The following is a 23,070-nucleotide window of genomic DNA, read 5'->3' as shown; positions in this document are numbered from 1 at the left end:
GCTCGCCTCAGTTTCCCATTCTGGATCAGAATATTGTTCCCTAGCCCTCCCAAGTGGGGACCTGCCTGATGTGTCTGGGGTGCTGGGGATTGCTTCATAGCTCTGTAAGGGATCTCCCCCTTAGCACCTTCATGAGGACCTAGTCATGCAGGGGGTAATGACAAGGGCTAGCTGGGGGTGGGGATGGGGATGGTAATGGGGAGAGGCTGCAGGGTGTGGTGCTGAGAAAGTGGGCTTTATTGGCACATTGTAGATCGTCGCACCTGGGCTGGGCAGGCTGGGCAACGGCAGTGGTGGTCTGGGGGCACCAGCGAGCAGCGTCATGGGGTGGGGCTGCTTCCCTTTCCAGGGCAGGGCCCGATTGTCCACCTGGGGGGCTTGGAGCCCAGGGAACCTACCATGTGGGGATGCCTAAAGTCCCGAAAGGAGGAGGAAGGAGTCCTGGAGTTGTCCAGCCATTTTAGTAAAAAAGAAAACTCCCTAATGAGAGGTGCCAAGGTGACTTTGCACACTTTTCCCTCCCTCTGCCTCACTCCCCCGCTTGTTATATCCATGGGAAACTTAGGTAACATTATAATTACTGAAAATATTGTGGGTCCGTGTCGCTGGAGGAGGAGGGGCAGGCTGGCTGTCCTGGAGGCCCTTTTGGAAGGAAAAAAAATAAGATTTTTTTTTTTTAAGGTTTTATTTTATTTTTTTTTCCTTTTCGTTTGGAAACTGAGCCCTTTGCAGCCCCGCTGTCACAGTTAAAATAAGGTTTAAATTACAGGCCAGACCATGGCTTTCCCCCTTTCTTTCAGAATTTTTGCCAACTTGCAATTTACTTAATGAAATCCTGCTATTCCGTTTAACGGGGATATTTTTTGCAGATGTTGATTTAACTTAGCTTTGCAAAATATGTGAACGGCCCGCTTCTTTTCCTATTTTTAACGGTTTCGGGATTTTAGTCCAGCGACTCCACTGGCCCTGCCAATAGCCGTGTTTACTCCCATCCCTTGAAAATATTTGTTTTCCATTGCTGTCGGCTCTCCCTCCACCCCACAGACCCTTACAGGGGCAGGGGAAGGATGGCCCACTCCTAGTGGAGCCGCCCACGGAGGGAGGCCCATGGGCTCAGTGACAAATAGTGGGGGCAGGAAGAACTTCAGAGTCCAGCCCCTTATAATGCCAAGGAAGTGGAGGCCCAGAGAGGTTAAGTGCCTTGTTTAAAGTCACACAGCAGATCAGAAGCTCTATAGCTTGAGGGAGAAGCTTTTCCTCGTAGACAGAGGGAAGAGTGGGATTTATATGTGTGGTAGTGGAGAAGGGCTCCCTGCTTTGCATCTCTTTGGGCTGTTTTATTCCCCCAAGGGGGGGGGGTTCAGCATCTGCATCCTGACTGGTGGGTCTCTGATGGGTTACAAACACCTGATGTGGAAGCAGTGAAAGAGGGGTTTCTCCTGCTGGCCTGGCCTGAGCCTCGGTTTCCCCAGTGGAAATCCAGGGCTGTGTATTGTTGCAAGGGTCTGATGGAGGAGCCAACCTAAGATTGGCTGAATGCCCAGGGAAAGCTTGCATAAACCCCACAGCACCAGCCATTGGGGGCTGTGACAGGCATCCTAGATGCCTGGCCAGGAAAGAATGCTCCCCAGCCCTTTGGATCCAAGACCCTCCCCAGCCTCCTTTCCTTAATGAGATGACACCCAGAGGAAGACTCAGCCAGAATAGGTTCAGGGACCAGCCAGAATTGCAAGTGTCAGGCTGTCCCTCGGGGTGATTCCAAGCTCGCCCAGGTCACTGTCCTGCCACAGACTAGAGGAAATGCTGGAGGTGGGGCCACAGCGCTGAGGGCCTGCCCGAGCATTCCACACACACGCCCTGGGTGCAGGAATGTCCGCTGGCTGGACAACAGAGCGAGGGCGGTCGCCGTGGGCGGGCACTGTGGAGCAGGCCTGCAGCCAATGTGGAGGTGGCGTGGCTGGGCCTGGGGCAGAGGGCTGGCCCCTCAGATCATGTCTCCAGTTGATCCATCCTTGACCAAACTGGAGTTACTAAAAGTTGGGGCAGGCTCTGTGTGGCCTGTGGGGAGGACACAGTGCCCAGGACATCTGTCTGTCCACAGCTGTCAGTTTTTGAAAAGCACACCACTTTCTGGTCAAATATAAACCCATGTGCTTGGTAGAGTGAAAACAGTAGCAAAGTGCGTAGATTCAAAACAACAACAGCAACAACAACAACAACAACAACAACACACACACACACACTGGCTGCAATGATAGAGCACAGATAGGGCTTGCATATGTGAGGCCCTGGTTTGCTCCCCAGCACCTAATGACCCCATGAGCACTAGCAGGACCTGCTCCCACAATAACAGAAAACCAAGGAATGAATGAAGCATGGCAAGATGACGATCCAGAAACCACTAGCTGTGAACATAACAAAAGTCAGACTGTTCTTACTAACCCAGCTACACACTGGCTTTCCAGAAAAGCTCACAGACCTAAACAAAGTTACTTCAAAAGGTTCAAACTGAAGAGCAAAGAAGGGAAAGGAGTGGGGAAGGTGTGGAGAGATACTACAACAGTAGGATACTTGCTGACCTAGCTTCATCCCCACCGTCCATCTGGTCCCCAAGCATTGCCAGGAGAGATCCCTGAGCACAGAGCCAGGAGCAAGTCCTGAGCACTACTGAGTGTAGCCCCCTACCTATCCCCCCAAAAAAGGGAGGAGCAAGGGAGAAAGGTACAGTGGTCAATCAAAAAATAAATAGAGCAGCATTATTAAGAGATAATGGGTGGTGTGGGGGTATTTGCATAGCAGGTAAGGCATTTTGTCTTGCACACAGCTGGGTTTGATCTCCAGCATCCCTTATAATCCTCCAAGCCTACCAGTAGTAATTCCTGAGTGCCTCTACTGTGGCCCCCAAAAAACCCAAAACAAAACAAAAGGCACATGATCACATTTTTATCCTTGCAAGCCCTTTGCTGTGTCATGGCTGCTGGGCTGTGCCGCCAGTACCTATGTATGTAAAACGTGAATATGGTACTGTGCCATGGAACTTCATCGACAAAGCAAACTGGGGTTCCAGTGAGGCTTTCCCTACCACTTCCCCATCTAGATGAAAGCAAAAACAACCAGGAATCTTTGATTGGCCAGAAAATGTCACATAGAAATAGTACAGTCAGTCACGAGGAGAAAAATTGGAGAAGCCCTGCAAGAACAGTGCTGAGGGGCTGGAGTAGGCACTTGCCTTGCACAAGGCCAACCCATGTATGATCGCTGCCATCTCATATGATCCCTGGTGCACTGCCAGGAGTGATTTCTGAGGGCAGAGCCAGGAGTAACTCCTGAGCACTGCAGGATGTGTGGCCAAAAAAAAGAATGTGACTTGACTCTAGAATACAGAGATTAGTAAGGAGAGACAGATGCAGGCACACTTTTGGAGCTGTGTTTGCCAGTACTTGTCCTCTCCTACCCCCAAAGTATTCCTATACCCATGCAGGCCTGATAATTCAGTGTCCAGTGACTTCTGGAGCGGGCAATTTCAGAGCTAGAACTTGGCCACACATGTGCCAGGCATGCATTGAAGCCCTTGATACCATCTCCTGGTCCCTCTTTTCTTTTTTTCTTTTTTCCCTTTTCCTGGGAATAGTCTTATCTTCTTGCTAATGGAGACCAGAGCTAGAATTTTGCAGCCTGTCATCAGTGTTATTAAGTACATAATACCTGGTAATGGAGGGATGGAGGGAGGGGTTGGGAGGAAGTAGGAGGCCGGAACAAACAGCCTGTTGGGATGTGGGGGTGGGACTGACCCCCCCCCATGCTCCCACCCTGATGATGCTCCTGTGCTCACAACTCAAGTGCTCAATTCAAGTCCAGTCCAGTTCCATATGAAAATGTCAAAGGGCGCGGGTCTAGCCAGCATTCACTCCACTCTGCTTTTCTCAGCAACCCCACTCAATGTGCAAACCACGGATGATCTCTTGCCCTCTTCCTTCGGGCTAAATCCTTCTTTACCTCCAGAGCCCTGTATTCCTCTTCTCCCTCTGTCTTTGCCTCCTCTCAGCCACCCTGACCATGCTGCCTTTTATGCTCTGAGCCTGCCTCTCTGTGCTGGCCATGGCACTTCGAGAGTGTGGTCAATGCCCTCTGCAGAGTCTAGGTCTTCGCCCATAGGGAGGAGGGACAGAGGAGCAGTGCTGGCACTGCCCCTTCTCTACTTTGGGCTTTGGCACTGGCTGGATCCCCGTCTTCCTGGGAAGTTCAGAGCAGATCTTGGGGCGTCTCTCTCTGCACACATGGGCTGGATCAGTTATTCTAGGTGGCAGGGCCTCTCCTGAGTATGGCTGAGGCCAAGGCCCTAGATTCACAGGAAGTGACAAAACTGGATGGAAGCAAAGGTGCTAGGGGTTGGAGAGATAGCACAGCGCCTTGCATAAAGCCAACTTAGGCATCCCATATGTGTCCATCCGTCCATCCCCACCACACCACCCCGGCACTGCCAGAACTGATTCCTGAGCTCAGAGCCAAAAATAGCTCCTGAGCATCACTGTGTGCTGCTCCAAGACCAAAGAAATATAAAAAAGAAACAGATACTTGGTTCCAAAGCCCACTGGATTTCCCCTTCTTAGGGGCCCCTCTCATGTACCACAGAGGCCACTGCCCTCAGTCAAAGTCCTGCTCCCCCCTATGGGACCAAGCACTTTCCGCTGGGTTTGGTCTGGCCTCCTTCCTGCCTGGCACCCTCCCTCCAGGAAGCCAGTTTTCTCCATGCAATGCCAGGCCTAGTGCCAGGCCATCAAATCCACTGCTCTGGGATCTGGACAGATCTGAGCTAGAAAAAGAGCCTCTTAAATTTTGTTGAAAACATAAATTCCTGGAACTAGAGTAATAGTACAACAGGTAGGGCACTTGCCTTACAGATGGCCAGTCTAGGTTCAATTCTTGGCATCCCCATATGGGCCCTTTGAGCCGGGAGTAATTCCTGAGTGCAGATCTAGTAGTTACCCCTGAGCATTGCTGGGTGTGGCCCCAGAAACAAAAAAAAAAAAAATAAGAAAAAGAAAACATAGATTCCTGGGCTCCACCCAGAACCATGAATCAGAGCCTCCAGGGGCAGGCACTGGGAATCTAGACACCAGGGCCCATGGGAGGAGAAACTGGCTCTTTTAACCCTTGGGGGTGTTGGGTAAGGACATGGACCTTTGAAATACATGAGTGTGTACAGGAGGTGAAGATTCCCTGGAGCAAGGGAGATCCCTGCCCTTCTCTGGATAGCTTGTTGCTGTTCCCAGGACCAACCTTGTTGCCTTGTGGTCTTCCTTGTCTGGGGACCTCTAGAATATGGACAATAGACACGGCTATGAATGGGTGTGCAGAGGACCTCCTGGAAACGTAGGCCCTGCTCGCAGACTTCCTGTGTCTTACAATGTTATCTTCAAAATAGGAAACTTTGCCCCATTTTTGCAACGCACATCCTTTGCCTGAGAGAGCATGTGGTGCTGGCCAGCTGGGGCGGGACACTTCTCAGGCAAGGGCTGGGAGTGGCTGCGGCCCCATGAAGAAGGACTGCGCCCTGTTCCCCACACTCGATGCCCTTCAAGAGCTAACAAGCAGACCCTTGATGTGAAAATAATTCATGTGGGCTGACCTGGTAGGAATGATTTGTTTCTGGAGACTGTGGTACTATGGATCTATCCTTCCCTCCATATGACACCTCTCATGGCTTAGCATTGGGCAAGTGACTTCTTCTCTCTGAGCCTCAGTTTCCTCTTCTGCCAAGGGAGGAGATGGCCTGAGTAACCCCTAGAAAGTCCCTGAGAAGGTTTTCGATTTCCCCTAACCTCCAACTTCTCTTTGAAGGAACTTGATCTTACTCTTAGCTATTAGCTATTTTCTTTGGCACCCTATAATTTCCTGTGTTTCCACCATTCATGAGGAGACTTGCCCCCTCTCCCTCCCAGGTACTCTTGTACCTGGCCAGAGGTGGCACTTGTTGTCTACAGGTGACTGAGATTGTTTTGAATGTGAGCAATTGGAATTGCCTCGGGTACTCTCAGGATTGCTGCTCTTTTTTGAACTGCCTTGGGTTGTGGCTCATGCCCATAAGTCCAGATGTAAAGAATGTTTATGCTCCTTCCCTTATTCCCCTCAGCCAGAAGTTTTAAGGAGGGTAACCCACTTTGGTTTGAGGGAAAACAAAACAAAACACACAAACAAAAACTGTTCATCGTCCACAAAATAACTTGGAACTGGACGAAGGAATGATGCTTATCAAAACAGGAGTCTCCGTGGTTTCTTTTGACATCTCTTATTTTCTCCTCAACCCCTTGCACTTTCCCTGCCACAGGTGTGTTCATGGCATCAGTGAGCCCTGCCCTGGACACCCTTGCCATAGTGTTGTCTTATGAACACAGGGATCTTCTTATCCCCTGGTCTTTTCTTGCATTTTGGTGGCATATCTGCTGACTGGACCCCAGATCCACAGTGAGTGCCTCCCATACCTCCTACTCATTCTTCCCATGTCCTAGAGTGAGCACTCGACACATGTTCAGGTTGGAGCATGAGAGCCAGTTGGGGTGCTCAGCAGAAGGCAGAGATGGGCCAACTCAAGGCTTACTCACTGCTAGGATGTACTGCTCAGTGGATCTTAACTTATTGGGGTAGATTTTGGGGGAGGCTATGCCCAGTGGTGCTCAAGATTTTCTCCTACCTGTGTGTTCAGAAGTCACTCCTGGGACAATAGTTGGTGCCAGGGATTGAAGCCAGGACAGCCGCATGTATGGTAAACTCCTCCCCTGCTGCATAATCTCTCCAGCATATCAGTTGATCTTCACATGTAAATGAATTGAACTATCTAGTTTTGGGGGGGGGGGGTAAAAGTCAAGTGGCAAAGGGTAGAGATCATAACAGTCCAAATTGGGTTGAAGAAAGTTTCTGATCCACCTGAATTGGGTATAGTGGCCAGAGTACATCAGGCAGAACAGACACTGCTCTTCTTATGAGCAGCTTTTGAAGGCCCAGGAACATGTAGTAGTATCTTCTGGACTGATAGAGGGAAAGGCCCTTACATAGCCACTGCCCTTCCTCCAGGCCAGTCTTGTAGACCTGAGGTGTCCCCAAGTCTGACCCTACCCTTAGTGGGTGATCTCTGGGCTGAGGGATGTAGAAAACATCTGAGATGCTCACAGTGTAGCAATTGCAGCCTCCTACCTCCTTACCACAGATAGTGGTCTGGGGTCTTGCTGAGACCTCAGCATTTCCCCAGGGCCGAGGGCTGCTAGGAATGCTCAGCCAGGGTCATGCCAGGGAAACGGGCAGCTCCAGGTCATCTTGGCATGGCTCCAGCCCCCACGTGCCCAGAGACTCAAGTGGTTGCTCGGGACTTAGTAGCCTTAAGGCCCCGCCTTGCTGAACCTGCTATCCATCTCCCATGGGTACCTTTTCCCGACTTGGCAGGGCCACCCCCTGTGCTGCAGCCGCCTGCATTATTTTCAGGCTGGCTTGCAGCCCACCTCTCTGGGGCCTTGCTGTTTGTCCACCCTTACAGTCTGTGCTTCCCATCCTCATGATATTACTCTGCTGACTACCCAACTTTACCAAGGGGCCCTTCTCCTCAACTACCTTTCTGGAAAAAGGATGCCATGGTGCTGTTAGAAATGCCAATTCTCCTAGGATCCGCCTTTGCCCAGTACCCAGGAGGCCATACCCCCTGTCCTTGGTTCACCTACTGTGTTTGACGCCTAAAGAGTTTCCACTTGGGGTGAGGCCCTCCCCGCCCCCGCATGTGGAAATGTCCCAGTTGGCTGGGTCCCCTGGCTCAGAGCCCAAGGAATGATAGTGTTCTAGATGGGCATGGAGATAGCTGGGTGGCAAGTGGGCATGCTGGAGCCAAGGGCTACCTCGCCTTTCAGGGCAGCCTTGAAGGACTTTGGGTGCTAGAGGTCCAGCCATCTAGACGAAGACTGGAGCAGTGCACCAGTGGGGACTCTTTTAAGTCTGTCCAGGTTGGATGGGTCTGGGAAGAAGGGACTTTGTCTAAGAAACTGAGCTTTGGATTTTTCTGTCTTAATTCCTCCCCCCCCCACCCCCCACCCCCCAAAAAAAAAGACCTGGAGATGCTAACAGGATCATATTTCCCCACAAGAGGTCATTTGCAGGTCTGCTTTAGGGAACAGATAAGAGCGATTTGTAATTGGTATGCCCATTGTTTATACAGTGTTCCTAGAATAAACAGTTCTAAACCTTATTTATAATTTGCGTTTGTTTATCAAGACTTTTTTTTTTAACTTGAACCCAGCTGCTTTCAGAATTATTACAAACTCTAGATTTATGAGTCCTAATTACTACATCTTTATTGTATGTGCATGATAATTTATCTTGATGATATGCCTGGTTGCTCCAAATGCCTCAAGGCTGAGCCTCGAGGAAGATGGAAACCTCCCACTCCAGAATATTAATATTATCTGAAAGTTTGGGGAATACACTCCTGCCTTATCAGACTACAAGCAAACTTCTTAGAGAGTTAGGCCCTTAGAGGTAAGGCAAGAGACTTGCAAATTATGCCTAGAATACAAATAATATCCTTCCACTTGCATAGGGTTAAGTATCCTGAAGTGAACATTTCATTTACTTATTTGTTTCTTTTTGGGTTTGGGGCCCTACCTTGCAGTGCTCAAGGCTTGCTCCTAGATGTGTGCTCAGAGATCATTTCTGATAGGGCATAGGGACCGTATAGGGTACAAGGGATCAAACATGAGTTGCCCATGTACAAGGCAAGTGTCCTGCCCACTGGCTTAGAATGAACTGCTTAGTTTAGTGCATTTCACATACTAACCTACCGACTACCGCCTTGGCCTGGCTTAAACATGCTCATGATGTTCAAGGTGGACCCAGAGTTGAGCAAGTAATCTAAGACAAAGTTTGTTTTAAAAGCAAGTGTTGGCTCTCCTATGTGATTTATTGTCTGTTGTTCTGAAAGTGAAACATAGCTTTCAGCAGTGCATCCCTGAACTTGCCAACTAGACCTGGGTTACTGTCTGGGTTCTGTTAGCCTACTGAAGAAAAGGAGTAAATTGAATCATTGTAAGTTGGGGACTATCTGGATACCCCAGTGTTATTAGTACTCCTGTCTTGGCTCTCTGGAGATACTTCAAATGGGACTGGCATCCTGTGTCATGAAATCTGGGCCAGGGAGAGGAAGTGAAGAGGAAGCCATGATGGCAGTACCCTGCCTGGTGACCACATGGTCCTCACCAGTCTTTGGGTTCACTTCTGCCATGCATTTAGCTGGCATTGTTATCGATGCTCCAGCGTATCTGCCAACATGGGTTGCCCATTCTAATTGGTAGCAGTAGGAAGAAAAGGCCTTTGTTTATTTAATTTTTATTTTATTTTATTGAAACCATTGTGAATTACAAAGTCCTTCATAGTTGGGTTTCAAACATACAATGAATCAGGGCCAATCCCACCACCAGTGTCTGCCTCCTTCCACCAATGTTCCCCAAGTGTATTCCTTATCGCCCTCCTTGCCCTCCAGCCTGCCAGTATAACAGGCCCATGTTAAGTTTAGATTGTTAAAATTTGGGTCTCTTGATTCCATTGTTGTTGCCTTTGGCTTGGATATTTAGTTCTGTCCTTTTTTTTTTTTTTAACACTACCAATGTACCTGAGACTGCTTGATATAAAGAAAAGACCTTTATACAATTAGAAATGAAAGATTCTGGAATCAGAGATAGTACAGCTGGTAGGACACTTGCCTTGCATGAAGCCAATCCAGGTTCAATCCCTGGTACCCTATATGGTCTCCCTAGCCCACCTTGAATGATCCCTGAGTGCAGTCAGGAGTAAGCCCTAAGCATCACTAATGTGACCCAAAATCCCAAAGACAGGCCCAACCTTCTTTCCCACCACTATGCCTGAGGATTCTTAAGGACTGCCTAACAACTCTAGGTTGTGTCTGTAACCTCTGCCATCCTCTCTTGCTCATTTGCCATCTTTTCCCTTACACTGGAGGACAGAGTTCACTTGATCTCCTTGCCTCTGCCCACCCCAGCCTCAGGGTTGCTCCTTAGCTCTGTTTAAAGTCCATGCACAATGTAGAAGGGAAGCTCCCCACCTGCCCACATGGACAGAAGTCTCCGTGGCTGGAACACTCAGCCTCACTTTGCAGGTGTTCTCACCAGGGTGTGGCACAACTCTACGATTGTGGTACCACCATCATATAAAAGGTTGGCATGGCCTAGGAAAGAAGGCTTGTAGATGTTTTGGATCTCTGCTGTGTTGTTTAACTGATTTCCTTTTAGTCTTTGTTTCGGGCACCACCCCTGCTGTAGCTCAGGAGCTCAGTGTTCCTTGAGGTCACTGCTAGTGTGCTAGGGGACCATGCAGTGCTGAGCCTGACCTCCTGCTAGCAGTGCTCTAGCTAGCTTGCTTTTTGGCCCCTCCACTGTTTTTATTTCATTTTTATGAGGGGAGCATACCCAACAGTGCTCTGGGATCACTCCTGCCGAGTTTGGGAGAACAATAGGGAATGTTGGGATGGGACCCAGGTCGGCTGTGTGCAAAGCAAGTACCTTACCCTCTGTACTGTCTCTCCTGCCCTCCCATTTTTTTTCTATTTGGTTTTTGGGTCACACCTACCTACCAGCACTCAGGGGGTTATTCCTGGCTCTACGCTCAGAAGTTGCTCCTGGCAGGTTCGGGGGACCATATGGGATGCTGGGATTCGAACCACCGTCCTTCTGCATGCAAGGCAAACACCCCATCTCCATGCTATCTCTTCAGCTCCCCTCCACTATAATTTTTAATTCTAGTTCTGAGTCTCCTTTCTCGCTGCTGTGGCCACGAAGTAGGTCTGGGATGTTGTGAGCCTCTTGATGTAACTAAAAGGGCCCGGCCTGCAAGTTCCCGCCGAGGAGGAAGTGGTTAGGTGGCCAGGAATGCGACCTGCCTCCCCGATTAATTAATAATTGAGAGCTGGCCCCCATCCAGGCGGAGCCAGGGGAGAGCCTATGAACAAAGAGTGCTTAACTCCAGCTGGGGGGGGGACGGAAAAGTTTGACTTCGCCTGTGGCTGAAAGGGAAATTCACAATGGCCTTGATTTATGGCCATGATTTACTGGGGATCCTCCTTGTGGGCCCAACTTGGGCATGAGCTCCAGGAATGCAGACGCTGGCAGGCCCATTTGTGCCTTGGGGAAGGGCGGTGGGGGTGGGGTGGGCGCTGCAAAGCTGGTGCCAGCCTCAGGGAGGAGGCCCTGGAGGACGTGTGCCTACACCCTCTTTCACGTGCTGTATCCAAGCCTGGAGGAGATGCTGACAGGCGGGCATACAGGATGCACCGAGGAACTGAAGGGAGCTCTGCCCTGTCCAAGATTCTGGCTCATCGGCTATTTGACCTCTTTCTGAGAGTTCCAGTCTTAAACCCTCCACTATCCAGTTCCACTGGGCCTCCTGTGGTGCCTAGAGAGTTAGTGAGATAAGAGTGTGGAGCCAAAGCTCTTAGGAGCAGTTGGCTGTCCTGAGCTGTCTGTACTGGGAGACTCAGCATGGCCCAGAGTGCCTGCCTGTGGCAGCTGTATGGAAATGCAAAACTGGTACCAATTAGATCTCTTAGATGTTCAGCCAGGACACAGAAGCACATCTTTCACAATTGTCACACAAGTTTCCGAGGCTGCTAGCTGCTATAGAGGCACGCGGGCATTGCCATCCTTTGGGTTCTGGCATCTACCCGGGGCCTCTTGTCCTTTCCAGAAGAACCCAAGGATGGCAAAGTAAATGGTGGAAACTGAGGCATATACCTCTTCTTCTCCTCAGCCAGGTTCGCCTAGAGAAGCAGGAGGCACAGTAGAAGCACTGTCGAAGTGGGTGGACATCAACCCTATGATGCTTCTTCTCTGGAGTTAGTGACGTATGCATATAGCTGTGTCTTTAACTTTGGCTCTCCTGGCACTCATGGCCCAGTTTGCATTGTGAACCTCAGCAAACAGAGCCACTTGCTGCCTTCTCAGTGCCAGGCTGCTGAGCTTTAATGGACTGTTTTCAGGGCTACAGGACTCGGGATGATTTCCCAACTATCCTGTGCAGTTCTCATCTTAGATTCCACTCAGCAGGGCTTGGGGGTAGGGACAGAGACCATGCCAATGCTGCCCACTCCTTGGGCACTCACTCCCAAAGCAGCCCATGCCAGCTTTAACAGCCACCTACAATGCTCAGGTCAAGATGATACAGTTCAGAGCTGAGGCAGTCTCGGGAAAGTGTTGGAGGTACATCAGGATATGTGCTGTGGGAGACCTGGAAAGAAGGGGCCTCTGTTTATTTGAACACATTCATTGATCCCAGCCCTATCAATGCATGTTTTTAAGCCAAAATCAGGTGAGAGGTGTTGATGGCAGGCTCCAGTATCTGTGTGTTTGTGCTCTGCTTTGAGGTTCTAAATGTTGGGGGTCATGGCGTGTTGGATCCAAACTTCCGAGCTCTGAGGCTATTTCTGGTGAGTTGTTCAGGGTGATTCCTGGAGAAGCTGAGATGATCTTGTTGTGCTGGGGTGGAACCCGGGGTTTTTGCATGCTCTGCCCGTGATGCTCCAGCTATGCAAGTTTTAACAGTTTTCACTCGGGGATCCTGCTGTTCCCTAGGTAGGCCTGACACGCAGATGCCTGAGTTTGCAGATCCAGAGTATGGGTGGTTAGAAACTCAGGGACCCCATAGCAGGAGCTTGGTGTGGGGACCTAGCACTTGGAGGACACCATGCTTTGGTTCTCTCCTGGGCTCTTTCTGCCCTATTGTGGGATCCTGCCCCTAAGAACTGGCCAGCCTATCAGGGACAGTTCTTATAGGAAGTCCTCTGGTTGTGCCGCTGGCTTTGGAAACTGCCTCTGAGGCTATCCCAGTGCCCCAGAGAAAACAAAAGTTAGTGGGTGTGAATGAAATAGCATTATCTGAGGACCCGCAGTCCATTGCTCATATGATTTCATTTGATTTCATTTGGGGTTCAAGAAGTAGGATGCAGGAGACTGGATGAGTAAACTCTGTATTTGCGAAATGGGAGAAAACTAATGATGCCCCAGATTCTCCTCACTAAGGAGTCTGTCCGCACAAACTGTGTCCAGACTTGGCTTCCTTGAATCCCCCACATCCAAACCTCTTAACTCTGTCCTGGATGAGCCCAGGCTGTCCCCAACTGAACCCCCAAAGCACCATGTCCTTCCTCTGTGCCTGTGCCAGAGTTCACCAGGATGAGATACATGAGCACCGGCTGCTGAGCCCAGACACTGCGTGAACAGGCTGCTGTGTGGATTTAGAAACATGGGGCAGGTTCAGGAGGATTTGGGATTCCCCCATTTCTCCCACCTGCCACCCCTTGTAGGCGTTCTGTTAGTCTCTGAAAGGGCATGCAGGGAATCCAGGTTGCCCTACAAGGGGATGACTGGGTTGGGGTGTGTGTGTGTGTTTCTGGGTAAGAAAACAAACAGGGCTGGTGTCTGGCTGCGATAAAACAAAAGAGAACTTGGAATGGGAGCAAAGTTCAGAGCTTTTTGTTGCTGAAACTGGTTCCTTCTGGGAAAATGTGGACTGGTTTTATAAGCTGCTTAGCACCCCTCTGACTCTCCCCTCAGACTGCCCTCCCCCTACCCCAGAGCCCCAGAATTCTCCCACCCAGGCTCAGCTGGCCCTGCCTTGCTTCCCTGAGCTCTTCGTCTTGGTGAGCACAGGCTAAGATCCCTATTTCTGAGGGAGAACAACCCTAGTGCAGCTCTTTAAAAATGAGGTTGGCTTGCAGGGTTGTCAAGCTTTGGGCACCCAGGGAGATGGTTCAAAGGGCCAGAGCACACGTTTTGTTTTTGTTTTGTTTTGTTTTGAACTCTATTTATTGACTGATTGATCAGGTTTGTGGGCCAATGCTCAGTGGTGCTCAGGGGCTACTCCTGCTCTGCACTCAGAAATCGCCCCTGGCAGGCTGAAGAACCATATGGGATGCTGAGAATTGAACCAGGTCCCTCCCGGGTCAGCTGCATGCAAGGCAAACCCCCTACTGCTGTGCTATCTTTCCGGCCCCAGAGTACATGTTTGGTATGCTAGAGCCCAGGGTTCAAATCCAAAACTGGTTGGAGAGTGCAACGTGAATGACACCCCCCCACACACAAGAACATCTCTGGATGTGGCCAACCCCCCCCCCTCCCCCGTCCCCAAGAACACCTCTAGATGTGGCCAAATACTGAGGAGATAGAGGAGGAGGAAGAGAAGGGGAGAATCTTTGGTTTGGGGATATGGTCACAGAGGGTTTGGCCTGGGCACACAGCAGCAGCTAGAAAAACTTATGAACAGGAATTTGAGCATAGCTCATGAGAGAAGAACCTTATTAAGATCCAGAACATTGGTTTGTTTCTGTTTGGGGGTTCACACTCCGCAGTGTTCAGGGCATGCTCCTAGCTCTGTGCTCAGAGTTCACACCTAACAGCATCAGGGTTTCATATAGGGTGTATTGGATTGGGGCCGATGAGGTGGCGCTAGAGGTAAGGTGTCTGCCTTGCAAGTACTAGCCAAAGAAAGACCAAGGTTCGATCCTCCGGCGTCCCATATGGTCCTCCCAAGCCAGGGGCAATTTCTGAGTGTTTAGCCAGGAGTAACCCCTGAGCATCAAACGGGTGTGGCCCCAAAAAACAAAACAAAACAAAAAGGGAGCATTGGATTGAAACTGAGTTGGCCATGTGCAAAGAAAGCACCTTTCCCCTGTGCTCTTTTGTCCCGAGACCCAGATCTTTGGGACTAGTCTTACCAGGCTGCAAGGGACCCAGAGATGCTGCAGCTGAGGGACACTGAGGGGGACAGAGACAGGGGCAGGTTTGCTCCTCAAGAGGGTCCCTCAACCTGCTGGTAGGAGATTCTAATGGTGTCAGGGAAAGTGGCAGAGATGATGAGTAAGGCTGAGCATTTGGCCTTGATGAAAGCTCATGTCAGGTTGAGGTTGTAAGATGGATTCACTTTTCAAGACATTTGCATGAGATAAAAGAATGGGAAGCTTGGGCTGAGAGATTTACAGTGTGTAAGATGTTTCCCTTGCATGCAACTGGCCAACTTGATTCTATGTCCAGCACATTAGGATCCCCTGAGCACAGAACCAGGAGTAAATCCTGAGCGCTGCCAGTGTGACCCAACACCCATTATCCCCTCACTCCCAAACAAAATAAAATAGTGGGAGCCTTCCTGGCCAGCCCAGCTTAGCAGCAGGCCCAGTGGGGCACCAAAGCAGAAGAAAAGACCTTTCTGCAGCTGCAGCCACTGTTGAGAACAAGTAGGATGTGATAGGACCAAGGTGTGATGGAAGGAATCTGCTTAGGCCCCTGAACTGAAAGACCATGAGTATTTGGAGATGCAGAAACAGACAGTGCCAGTCTGGACCCTCAGAAAAAGAGTTGGTCTAAGAGGAACACAGGGCTTTGATGACTGTATGGAGACCAGCAAGAGTCCACTGTGCTTTCTCTGGATAGTACCCTAGCACTCTTCCCTCCAGGGAAGGGCAATTTGGACAAATCAGCCTGAAAAGGCGAGTGGACTCCAACACATTCTCTGAGCTCTACCGCTTGCTCACTCATTCTCATGCTCTCACATTCTCCCTGCTCCTCCGTCCTGCTTCATCTGTCTCTGAATAAAACTACTTTGCTTCACTATTCCTCTCCTCCTGAAATCCCTTTCTGTGAGGTTGGTGAGCAATCTGGAAACAGCTGAGTTCTAATTTGACTTTTTTTCTTCCTTTTTCTTATTTTAAAAAATATTTATTGGCGCTCAGGGGTTACTCCTGGATCTGTGCTCAGAAATCTCTCCTAGCAGGCTTGGGGGCCATGTGGATGCCAGGAATCGAACCCTGGTTCTTTCTGGGTCGGTCACATGCAAGGCAAATGCCCTACTCTGGCCCCTAATTTGACTTTTTTCTACACAGAAAAACTAAGGCCATGACCTCCCTTCTCCCACATTTCTCACTGCTAGCAGCTCCTGAGACCTCTGCCTGGCTGAGATCTTCCCCCAAATAGTGGGAGTTCTGGGGTGCCTGAAAGAAGGGCCCACTGAGAGGATTAGCTCAGGGGTAGCCTCTGGTTCTCACACTCTGTCTCTGGGTGTGTTTCTCAGCTGTACCTTGAGCAGCTCAAGAGGGAGTGTGAAGGGCTTGGGCATGCAGTATAGACCCCTTGAGGGTCTCCCAGGGTAGGAACTATTCTATGGAGGGACCCAGAGGGCATGGGTGGGGGATCCCCCAAGATGGGCAAAGGCTGCAGATAGGAGGTTCCAAGGTCCAGCCCTGCCATCTCTGCAGTCTGTCCAGCACCCAAATAACTGTGAACACAGAGCAGGAAAGTGTCTATCCATGGGAGCTGTTCTGAGGCCCTGATCTCTGTACCTCACCTCCCTGGAAGGTAGGCAGCAGGTTGAAGCCAGAGACGCAGTGCCTCTGTGGCCCAGGCTGGCAGCAAAGTCCTGGTGTGGGATGCTGGCAGCTCAGTTTCGAGCCACAGGGATAAGTAAAGTACCATCTAGAAGTCTGTTGATTCTGAGCTCGAACTCCAGCTCTGCAGCTTTCTGGCTGAGGACTTCAGAGACATGTTTAACTCTTCAGTTTGTTTGGTTTTGGGTTTGGGAACCATACCTTGCGGTGCTCAGGGTTTACTTCTGGCAGAACTCAGGACCATACGGGGTGATGGGGATCAAATCCACCTTAGCTGCATGCAAGGCAAATGCTGGCCCTCACATGACTTTAAGATCTCTGTTTACTTTTTTTGGTTTTTGGGTCACACCTGGCAGCGCTCAGGGGTTATTCCTGGCTTCTACGCTCAGAAATTGCTCCTGGCAGGCTTGGGGGACCATATGGGATGCTGGGATTTGAACCACTGTTCTTCTGCATGCAAGGCAAATGCCCCACCTCTCTGCTATCTCTCCGGCCCCCACTCTAGCTTTTGAGCTATCTCCCAACCTCTGCTCCCTCATGTAAAATGGGACTGAGGGACTCACAGTATGTGCACTTAAAAGATCCTCATAATCTAGTTTACAAAAGTTCTGGCTGAATTATATTATCACTGCTGCAATTGCTACTATAACTACTACAAATTTTTAGCTTTCCTTTTTTCTCAATGCCACTGACACATCTTATCTGTAGGAATAATTATCTAATACTAGCCAGGCAAAATAACGTCTGCTCTACTTAAAAAAAAAAAAATCAAAGACTCCATGGTGATACATAAAAAAATCTCACAGTGCTAGGTTTTTTAGGGTTTGGAATTTGGGGGCCACACACAAATGCTCTGGGCACCGTGTGGTGTTTGAAATGAACCTGGGCCTCCTGCATGCAACGCTTGTGCTCCCTAATACAATGCTCTCTCTGTCTCTGTTTGTCTGTCTCTCTCTCTCTGTTCTTTTGAACTAGGAATACCTAGTTCTGGACCAGAATCTGAGTGTTGTCACCAACCATACCAGCCCCACTTTATAGAAATATAAAGTGTCTTTGACCATTGCTGATACCCCAGGGGCTCCATTTTTGCAATTGCAGAATCGTAAATTTCAACCCTGGGCATTGTCTGGTTCTGGTCTTTTTACTCTTTCTGTCCCTTTCTCCCAACCTGGTCTTGGTGGTAAAACTATCCCAGTTGAACTGTGTGGAGATGGGGGCCAGCTAGTCCTGCTCCTGAGAACAGAGTGCTTTGAGGGGGGCCCAGTATAGGTAGCAATGGTCAGACCCCTCCAGGATATAATGACCAATTAGGTGCTTCAAATCCAAGCCAAAAGTGCTGGACTGAGGTAGCAGCACATGCTGCAGGACAAACTGCCTATCATTTGGATCTGCTTTGGAAAGAGTTCAGCACCCAACCTCTTTCTAACATGGTCCTTTGTGCATTTCTGTACTGCTTTTACTGCCAAGCCCACTGCGTGAAGGACAGTCTCTCCTCCCTGAACAAAGAGGGAAAAAATAAATAAATAAAAAATAAGGAAAAAGAAATTGAGCCTTTTTAGGAGCACAGCATCTCTGGACTTGCTGCAGAACCTGAAGCCATTTCTGCAGCTTCAAATGACAAAAGAAGGTGCCTTGGAAACTCCCTCTTCCCTCCCCTAGTTAGATAACAAAATCTACTTATCTAATGGGCAAATAAGACTTTGAAAGGGGTGTTAGGTTAACCAGATGCAGGTCACATAATTACTCCCAGACTTGGGAGCTGTAGATGAAAAGGCTGCCGGTTAGACGGAAACGTGAAGCCACAAGCATGACGTGGGACAGAAGAAAGGAGTTTTGCTGGGCATGTGGAGGTCTCCAGCCTGGTCCTGGGAAAGGGGGATTGGAACCACCAGCCTTGGATTTTTCCCCGCCTCTGCTACAAACTTGCCAGGCACCCCTTGGCATGTCACTTGACTGCTCTGGGCCTCCAGTCCTCAAGTTGTCCTCACGTCTGGGTGGGTTCTGGTTCTGTTTTCTTTTTGTTTCTGTTGTTTTTTTTTTTTTTTTTTTTTTTTTTTTGTTCTTTTGTTTGTTTTGCTTCATTTTGGTTTGAGTTTGGGTTTTTGTTCAGTATTTCCTCCTGGTAGCACTCAGGGATCACTCCTGGCAGGGCTCAGGGGTGCCAGGAATGGAACCTAGGTTGGATGCTTGCAAAGCAAGAGCTCTCCCTGCTGTCCCATTACTCTGGCCCCTTTACAATCCTTTCTTTCCAGCCCTGGGAGAGAACAGAGGTGCTGTGCCACAGGGAGGGGTGCCCAGCTTAGCAGGGGCTCCACCCTTAGAGAGGGTTGTGTCCACTCTTGGGATACCCTGGGCTTTCACCACATACCACACCCTCATATCTGAGGGGTGGTGCCACACTCAGGCACATTCTGGTTCCCTTCCCGGCACAACTGAGTCCCGGGCAGTGTGGCCAGACTCCTGGGGTGCGGCCATCACCAGGCAAACTAGCTGCATCGCATGCTCTCCACAAGTGGTCCAACCCACAGGGAACCCACGGCTGTCCCTGCCTTTGTTTTCACTAAAAACTGCTGATTCAAAGAGGCTAAAGGCTTTTCTTGGGATCTTAGCTCTCCCTCCCGCCCCCAGACTGCTGTTGGCCTCCCTGGAGCCCCAGAACCCCCACAAAATTACATGTTGGGCTCCCAGCTCCATCCCTGGGGCAGACAGGCCTGGGGAAGGAATGCCAGGCACAGAGAGGCTGGTTCTGCGGGTGCCTGCGAGGGTTCATCCTCTCTGCCTGCCACCACAGGCATCCTCCCTCCTCTGGTGGCAGGAATGTGGCATCACAGTGACCTTCAGGAGCCTGGCCTGTCGCTCACGGGGTCCTGCCTTGTATTGGGCCCACTCCTTTGTCCATCCTCCTCCTCTCCCTTCCTTTAAGGCCTTTGCTGGGAAGTGGCTCTCCAAGGCCCATGGTGAGTTCTAGCAGTGAGGGTCCTACCTTTCTACTAGACAGATGAGACATTGGCATTTCCACGACTCAAAACATCCCCTCAGATCTAGTCTCACCCACCTCCTACCATAAGGACATGTAGCTGCTCCAGAATGTCTTAGAAAGAGACTGAGGTTGTCCTGGCTTCCATATGGGGTCACAGGGTGCCTTTGCTGTCTGTCCCTCCCCATCCTTTTCCTTAGTGTGTTGTATTCCAGTTGCTTCAGCCATGATGTTGACCCATTAGCTCTGCCTAGAGATGGAGTTGCCCTGGTTTCTAACCAGCACCTACTTTCTACTGGGCTGGGCCCTTGGCTTTCTATCTCCAAGCGGCCAGGGGGACAAAAAGGGTTTGTATCTCTTTCATGTACCTGCACTACCTAGTGTAGTCTCCTACACCCACCCCCCCAAATACCCATCATGAGCACCTGGTTTGGGGGCTCTACATAGGAGTTGGGATGACATGGTGCCCAGCCCTTGTTCACAAAGATCAGAGCTGTTGAGAATGCTCTTTCACACTGAAGAGATTTTGTGGAGATGGGAGATGGAGATGCCTGTCTGAGGAGGGCCAGCACTTAAACCCCCAGGCCCTTGGGTGGCTGCCAGACTCCCCAGGACACAGCACCAAACTGTGTGTCTTCCCTCCTCCCGCATACCCCGAGTTCAGCTGGGAACTAGGCCAGGCCCTTAGTGGGGGGTGTGGGTGGGGTGTGGGGTGGTATTGAGCAGGAGTTTCGGTCAGTGCTCGGTCATCTTTGATGTTGTTCACTCGGGTCTGACTCCCGGTATTTATTTGCAATTAAGAAGCTGCCTCCTAATTAGGCGATGGCTGAGGGAGATGGAGGAACCACAGCCTTGGAGCTCAGAGAAGTAGCCTGTCTGCAAAGCTCTGTCCTCAGACCTGCTGCAGCCAGCTTCAGGCGAGAGGCAAGGAGAATAGGAAGCAGGGGGCCCCTAAGTTTGGGGGTGCACACCTTCCCCCTCTAGGAGTGAAACAGCACTCACAAAGAGCCCTAGGCTTCACCCAGGGCATCACTGTCCACTGTGTCCTGGTGTGGTCTCCCACATCAGTCAGTCCAGGTCAAAAACTGTGAATGCTTCATCCCCCATATTCTTTGAGGAGCTCTGACCTATGAAGGGTTAGGCAGCACAGGGGTCATTAAACAACTGCTTCTCTCACACCTACTTGATCTGCTACCAGAGTTTCTGGAAATCTGAAGAGGGGGTGTGTTCCAACATATACCCCCATTCCACATATGGGAATCCCTAGTCTTGTCTTTGGACACATCCTACCAGTGATGAGAGCCTTTGGTCTGTCTTACTCTGACACTTTTGGCTTAATGGGTCCACACGCTGAATTTATTTATTTATTTTTGGTGTTTGGGTCACACCTGACAGCGCTCAGGGGTTACTCCTGGCTCTACACTCAGAAATTGATGCTGGCAGGCTCGGAGGACTATATGGGATGCTGGGATTCGAACCACCTACCTTCTGCATGCAAGGCAAACACCTTACCTCCATGCTATCTCTCCGGCCCCCACACGCTGAATTTAAATGTGGAGAAAAAGTTCTGATCTGGTCTCAGGAATCCTATCAATGTACCCATACACACTGACATCCCAGATTCACCCGTGGTTATCAGTTAGGACACCGAGGCCTAGAGATGGGCTGTCCACAGGACTGGCTAACCCCAGAGCCCTGAAGGGTTGTTTTCTGAGGCACTTGCCACTATGTGTTCTTACCGCTCTCAGAGGTGGCCTCAGCTTCACCTTTAGGCAGCAGAGGCTGGTCACAGGCAGGGGACAGGGTATTGGGAGATGCGATTTAAGGTTTGAGGCCATAGGCAGCTCTTCCACATCACCTCACTCTGCTGAGCCTTCTCTGGTGCTGTGGACTCCTGGGCTGAGTGGATACAGCCCTGGCAATGCTCCGGAGAAAGCGGATGTTACAGAGCCTGAACAGAGCTGGCGTTCCGTGCCCTGTGTTCCTCCTTAGGGGGGGTGTGGGGTCGTGGCTACTTTGCCATGCCTGTAAGGTACAGCCTGCTTTCTCCTGTGTTGAGGTTTATGCATTTTGGGTTCACTTTCTGCTGGAGTTTCCTTGTCTTTTAATTTTGGGCCTCACCCAGCTGTCCTCAGGGTTTATGACTGGCTCTGCTGGGGTATCACACCTGGCAGGCGCAAGGGACCATATGTAGTGATAAGTCATAGGCATGCAAGGGAAGTGACCTCCTCCATATACTGTCACTTCAGCCCCAGAGAGTTACGTTTTTAATTTTAGGGCCCGTACCCACTAGGGGTTGGGATTCGGGTGCCACAAGAGAACTCTGCACCTCCCCTATGCCGCATGCAAATCAAAACACTTGTGTTCTCTCCCTAGCCATGGCATTTTAGGAGTCTACTAAACACAGAGAAGGTGCTTGCATGTGCGTTGGCTAACTACGACCTCCCACCCCACACTGCCCAGGCAGACATGCTACTATAGGTGGTACCCGCCTTATTCTGGTTTTGTTTGTGGGAGAGTGAAACGGATTGGTACCAGGCCTGACCATGCTTGAGGCTCACAACTGGCTGGGTTCAGGGGGTCCTATGCTGTATGAGGGATCCCCCTGGGTTGGCTATGTGCAAGGCAAGCATTCATCCAACCCCCTCCCCACAGCTGGACTGTCTCTTTACATTCTGCACCAACAGCCCTTGCCTTGTGCTTCTTTCCACAGACGCCAGCATGTCCCCGGACGCCACCAAGCCCAGCCACTGGTGCAGCGTGGCCTACTGGGAGCACCGGACGCGGGTGGGCCGCCTGTACGCGGTGTACGACCAGGCGGTCAGCATCTTCTACGACCTACCTCAGGGCAGCGGCTTCTGCCTGGGCCAGCTCCACCTGGAGCAGCGCGGAGAGTCGGTGCGGCGGACGCGCAGCAAGATCGGCTTCGGCATCCTGCTCAGCAAGGAGCCCGACGGAGTGTGGGCCTACAATCGCGCCGAGCACCCCATCTTCGTCAACTCGCCCACGCTGGACGCACCTGCGGCAGGTGGCCGCGCGCTCGTGGTGCGCAAAGTGCCTCCCGGCTACTCCATCAAAGTGTTCGACTTCGAGCGCTCCTGCCTGCTGCACCATGCGCCCGAGCCCGACGCGGCCCGGGGCCCCTCCGACCCCAACAGCGTGCGCATCAGCTTCGCCAAGGGCTGGGGGCCCAGCTACTCGAGGCAGTTCATCACCTCCTGCCCCTGCTGGCTGGAAATCCTCCTCAATAACCACAGATAGTGGCCTGGCCAGGGGGCCACCCACGGCTGGCCATGCCAGGGCGGAGGCGCCGGAGCCCAGAGACTCAGCCCCGCCGACCACCCTTCGACCCCCAGATATCATCTACCTAGATTTAATATAAAGTTTTATATATTATATGGAAATATATATTATACTTGTAATTATGGAGTCATTTTTACAATGTAATTATTTATGTACGGTGCAATGTTGTTGCATATGAACAAAACAAGAAAGACGCACTTTGGCTTATACTTCTTTCAATACAGATATATTTTCTTTCTTTCCCTCCTTCCTCCTCTTTATTTTATTTTTTAAGGAAACAATGCAGCAGAGCTTGGGCAGCCAGAGCCTCGGTTTGGTGTATGGTTTTTGAAATATTCATGACCAGACCCCGCCCCCCCCCCCCCCAAAA

The 23,070-nt window shown here is 50.6% G+C and overlaps 1 protein-coding gene across 1 annotated transcript in view; it reads left to right on the top strand.

Annotated features, from left to right (window-relative positions):
• Positions 1 to 22,773, top strand: part of SMAD6 (SMAD family member 6) — a 73,889-nt gene extending 51,116 nt beyond the window's left edge. The window contains exon 4 of the mRNA XM_049777901.1: positions 22,111 to 22,773. Coding sequence (XP_049633858.1) covers positions 22,111 to 22,658 — 548 coding nt within the window. The 3' untranslated portion in view covers positions 22,659 to 22,773. The remainder of the gene's footprint in view (positions 1 to 22,110) is intronic.
• The last annotated feature ends 297 nt before the right edge of the window (positions 22,774 to 23,070 follow it).

This window comes from Suncus etruscus, chromosome 1 (assembly GCF_024139225.1).
Source record: "Suncus etruscus isolate mSunEtr1 chromosome 1, mSunEtr1.pri.cur, whole genome shotgun sequence".
Taxonomy (NCBI): domain Eukaryota; kingdom Metazoa; phylum Chordata; class Mammalia; order Eulipotyphla; family Soricidae; genus Suncus; species Suncus etruscus.
Note: the sequence above shows the minus strand (reverse complement) of the source record. Positions and strands in the feature narration are given on the sequence as shown.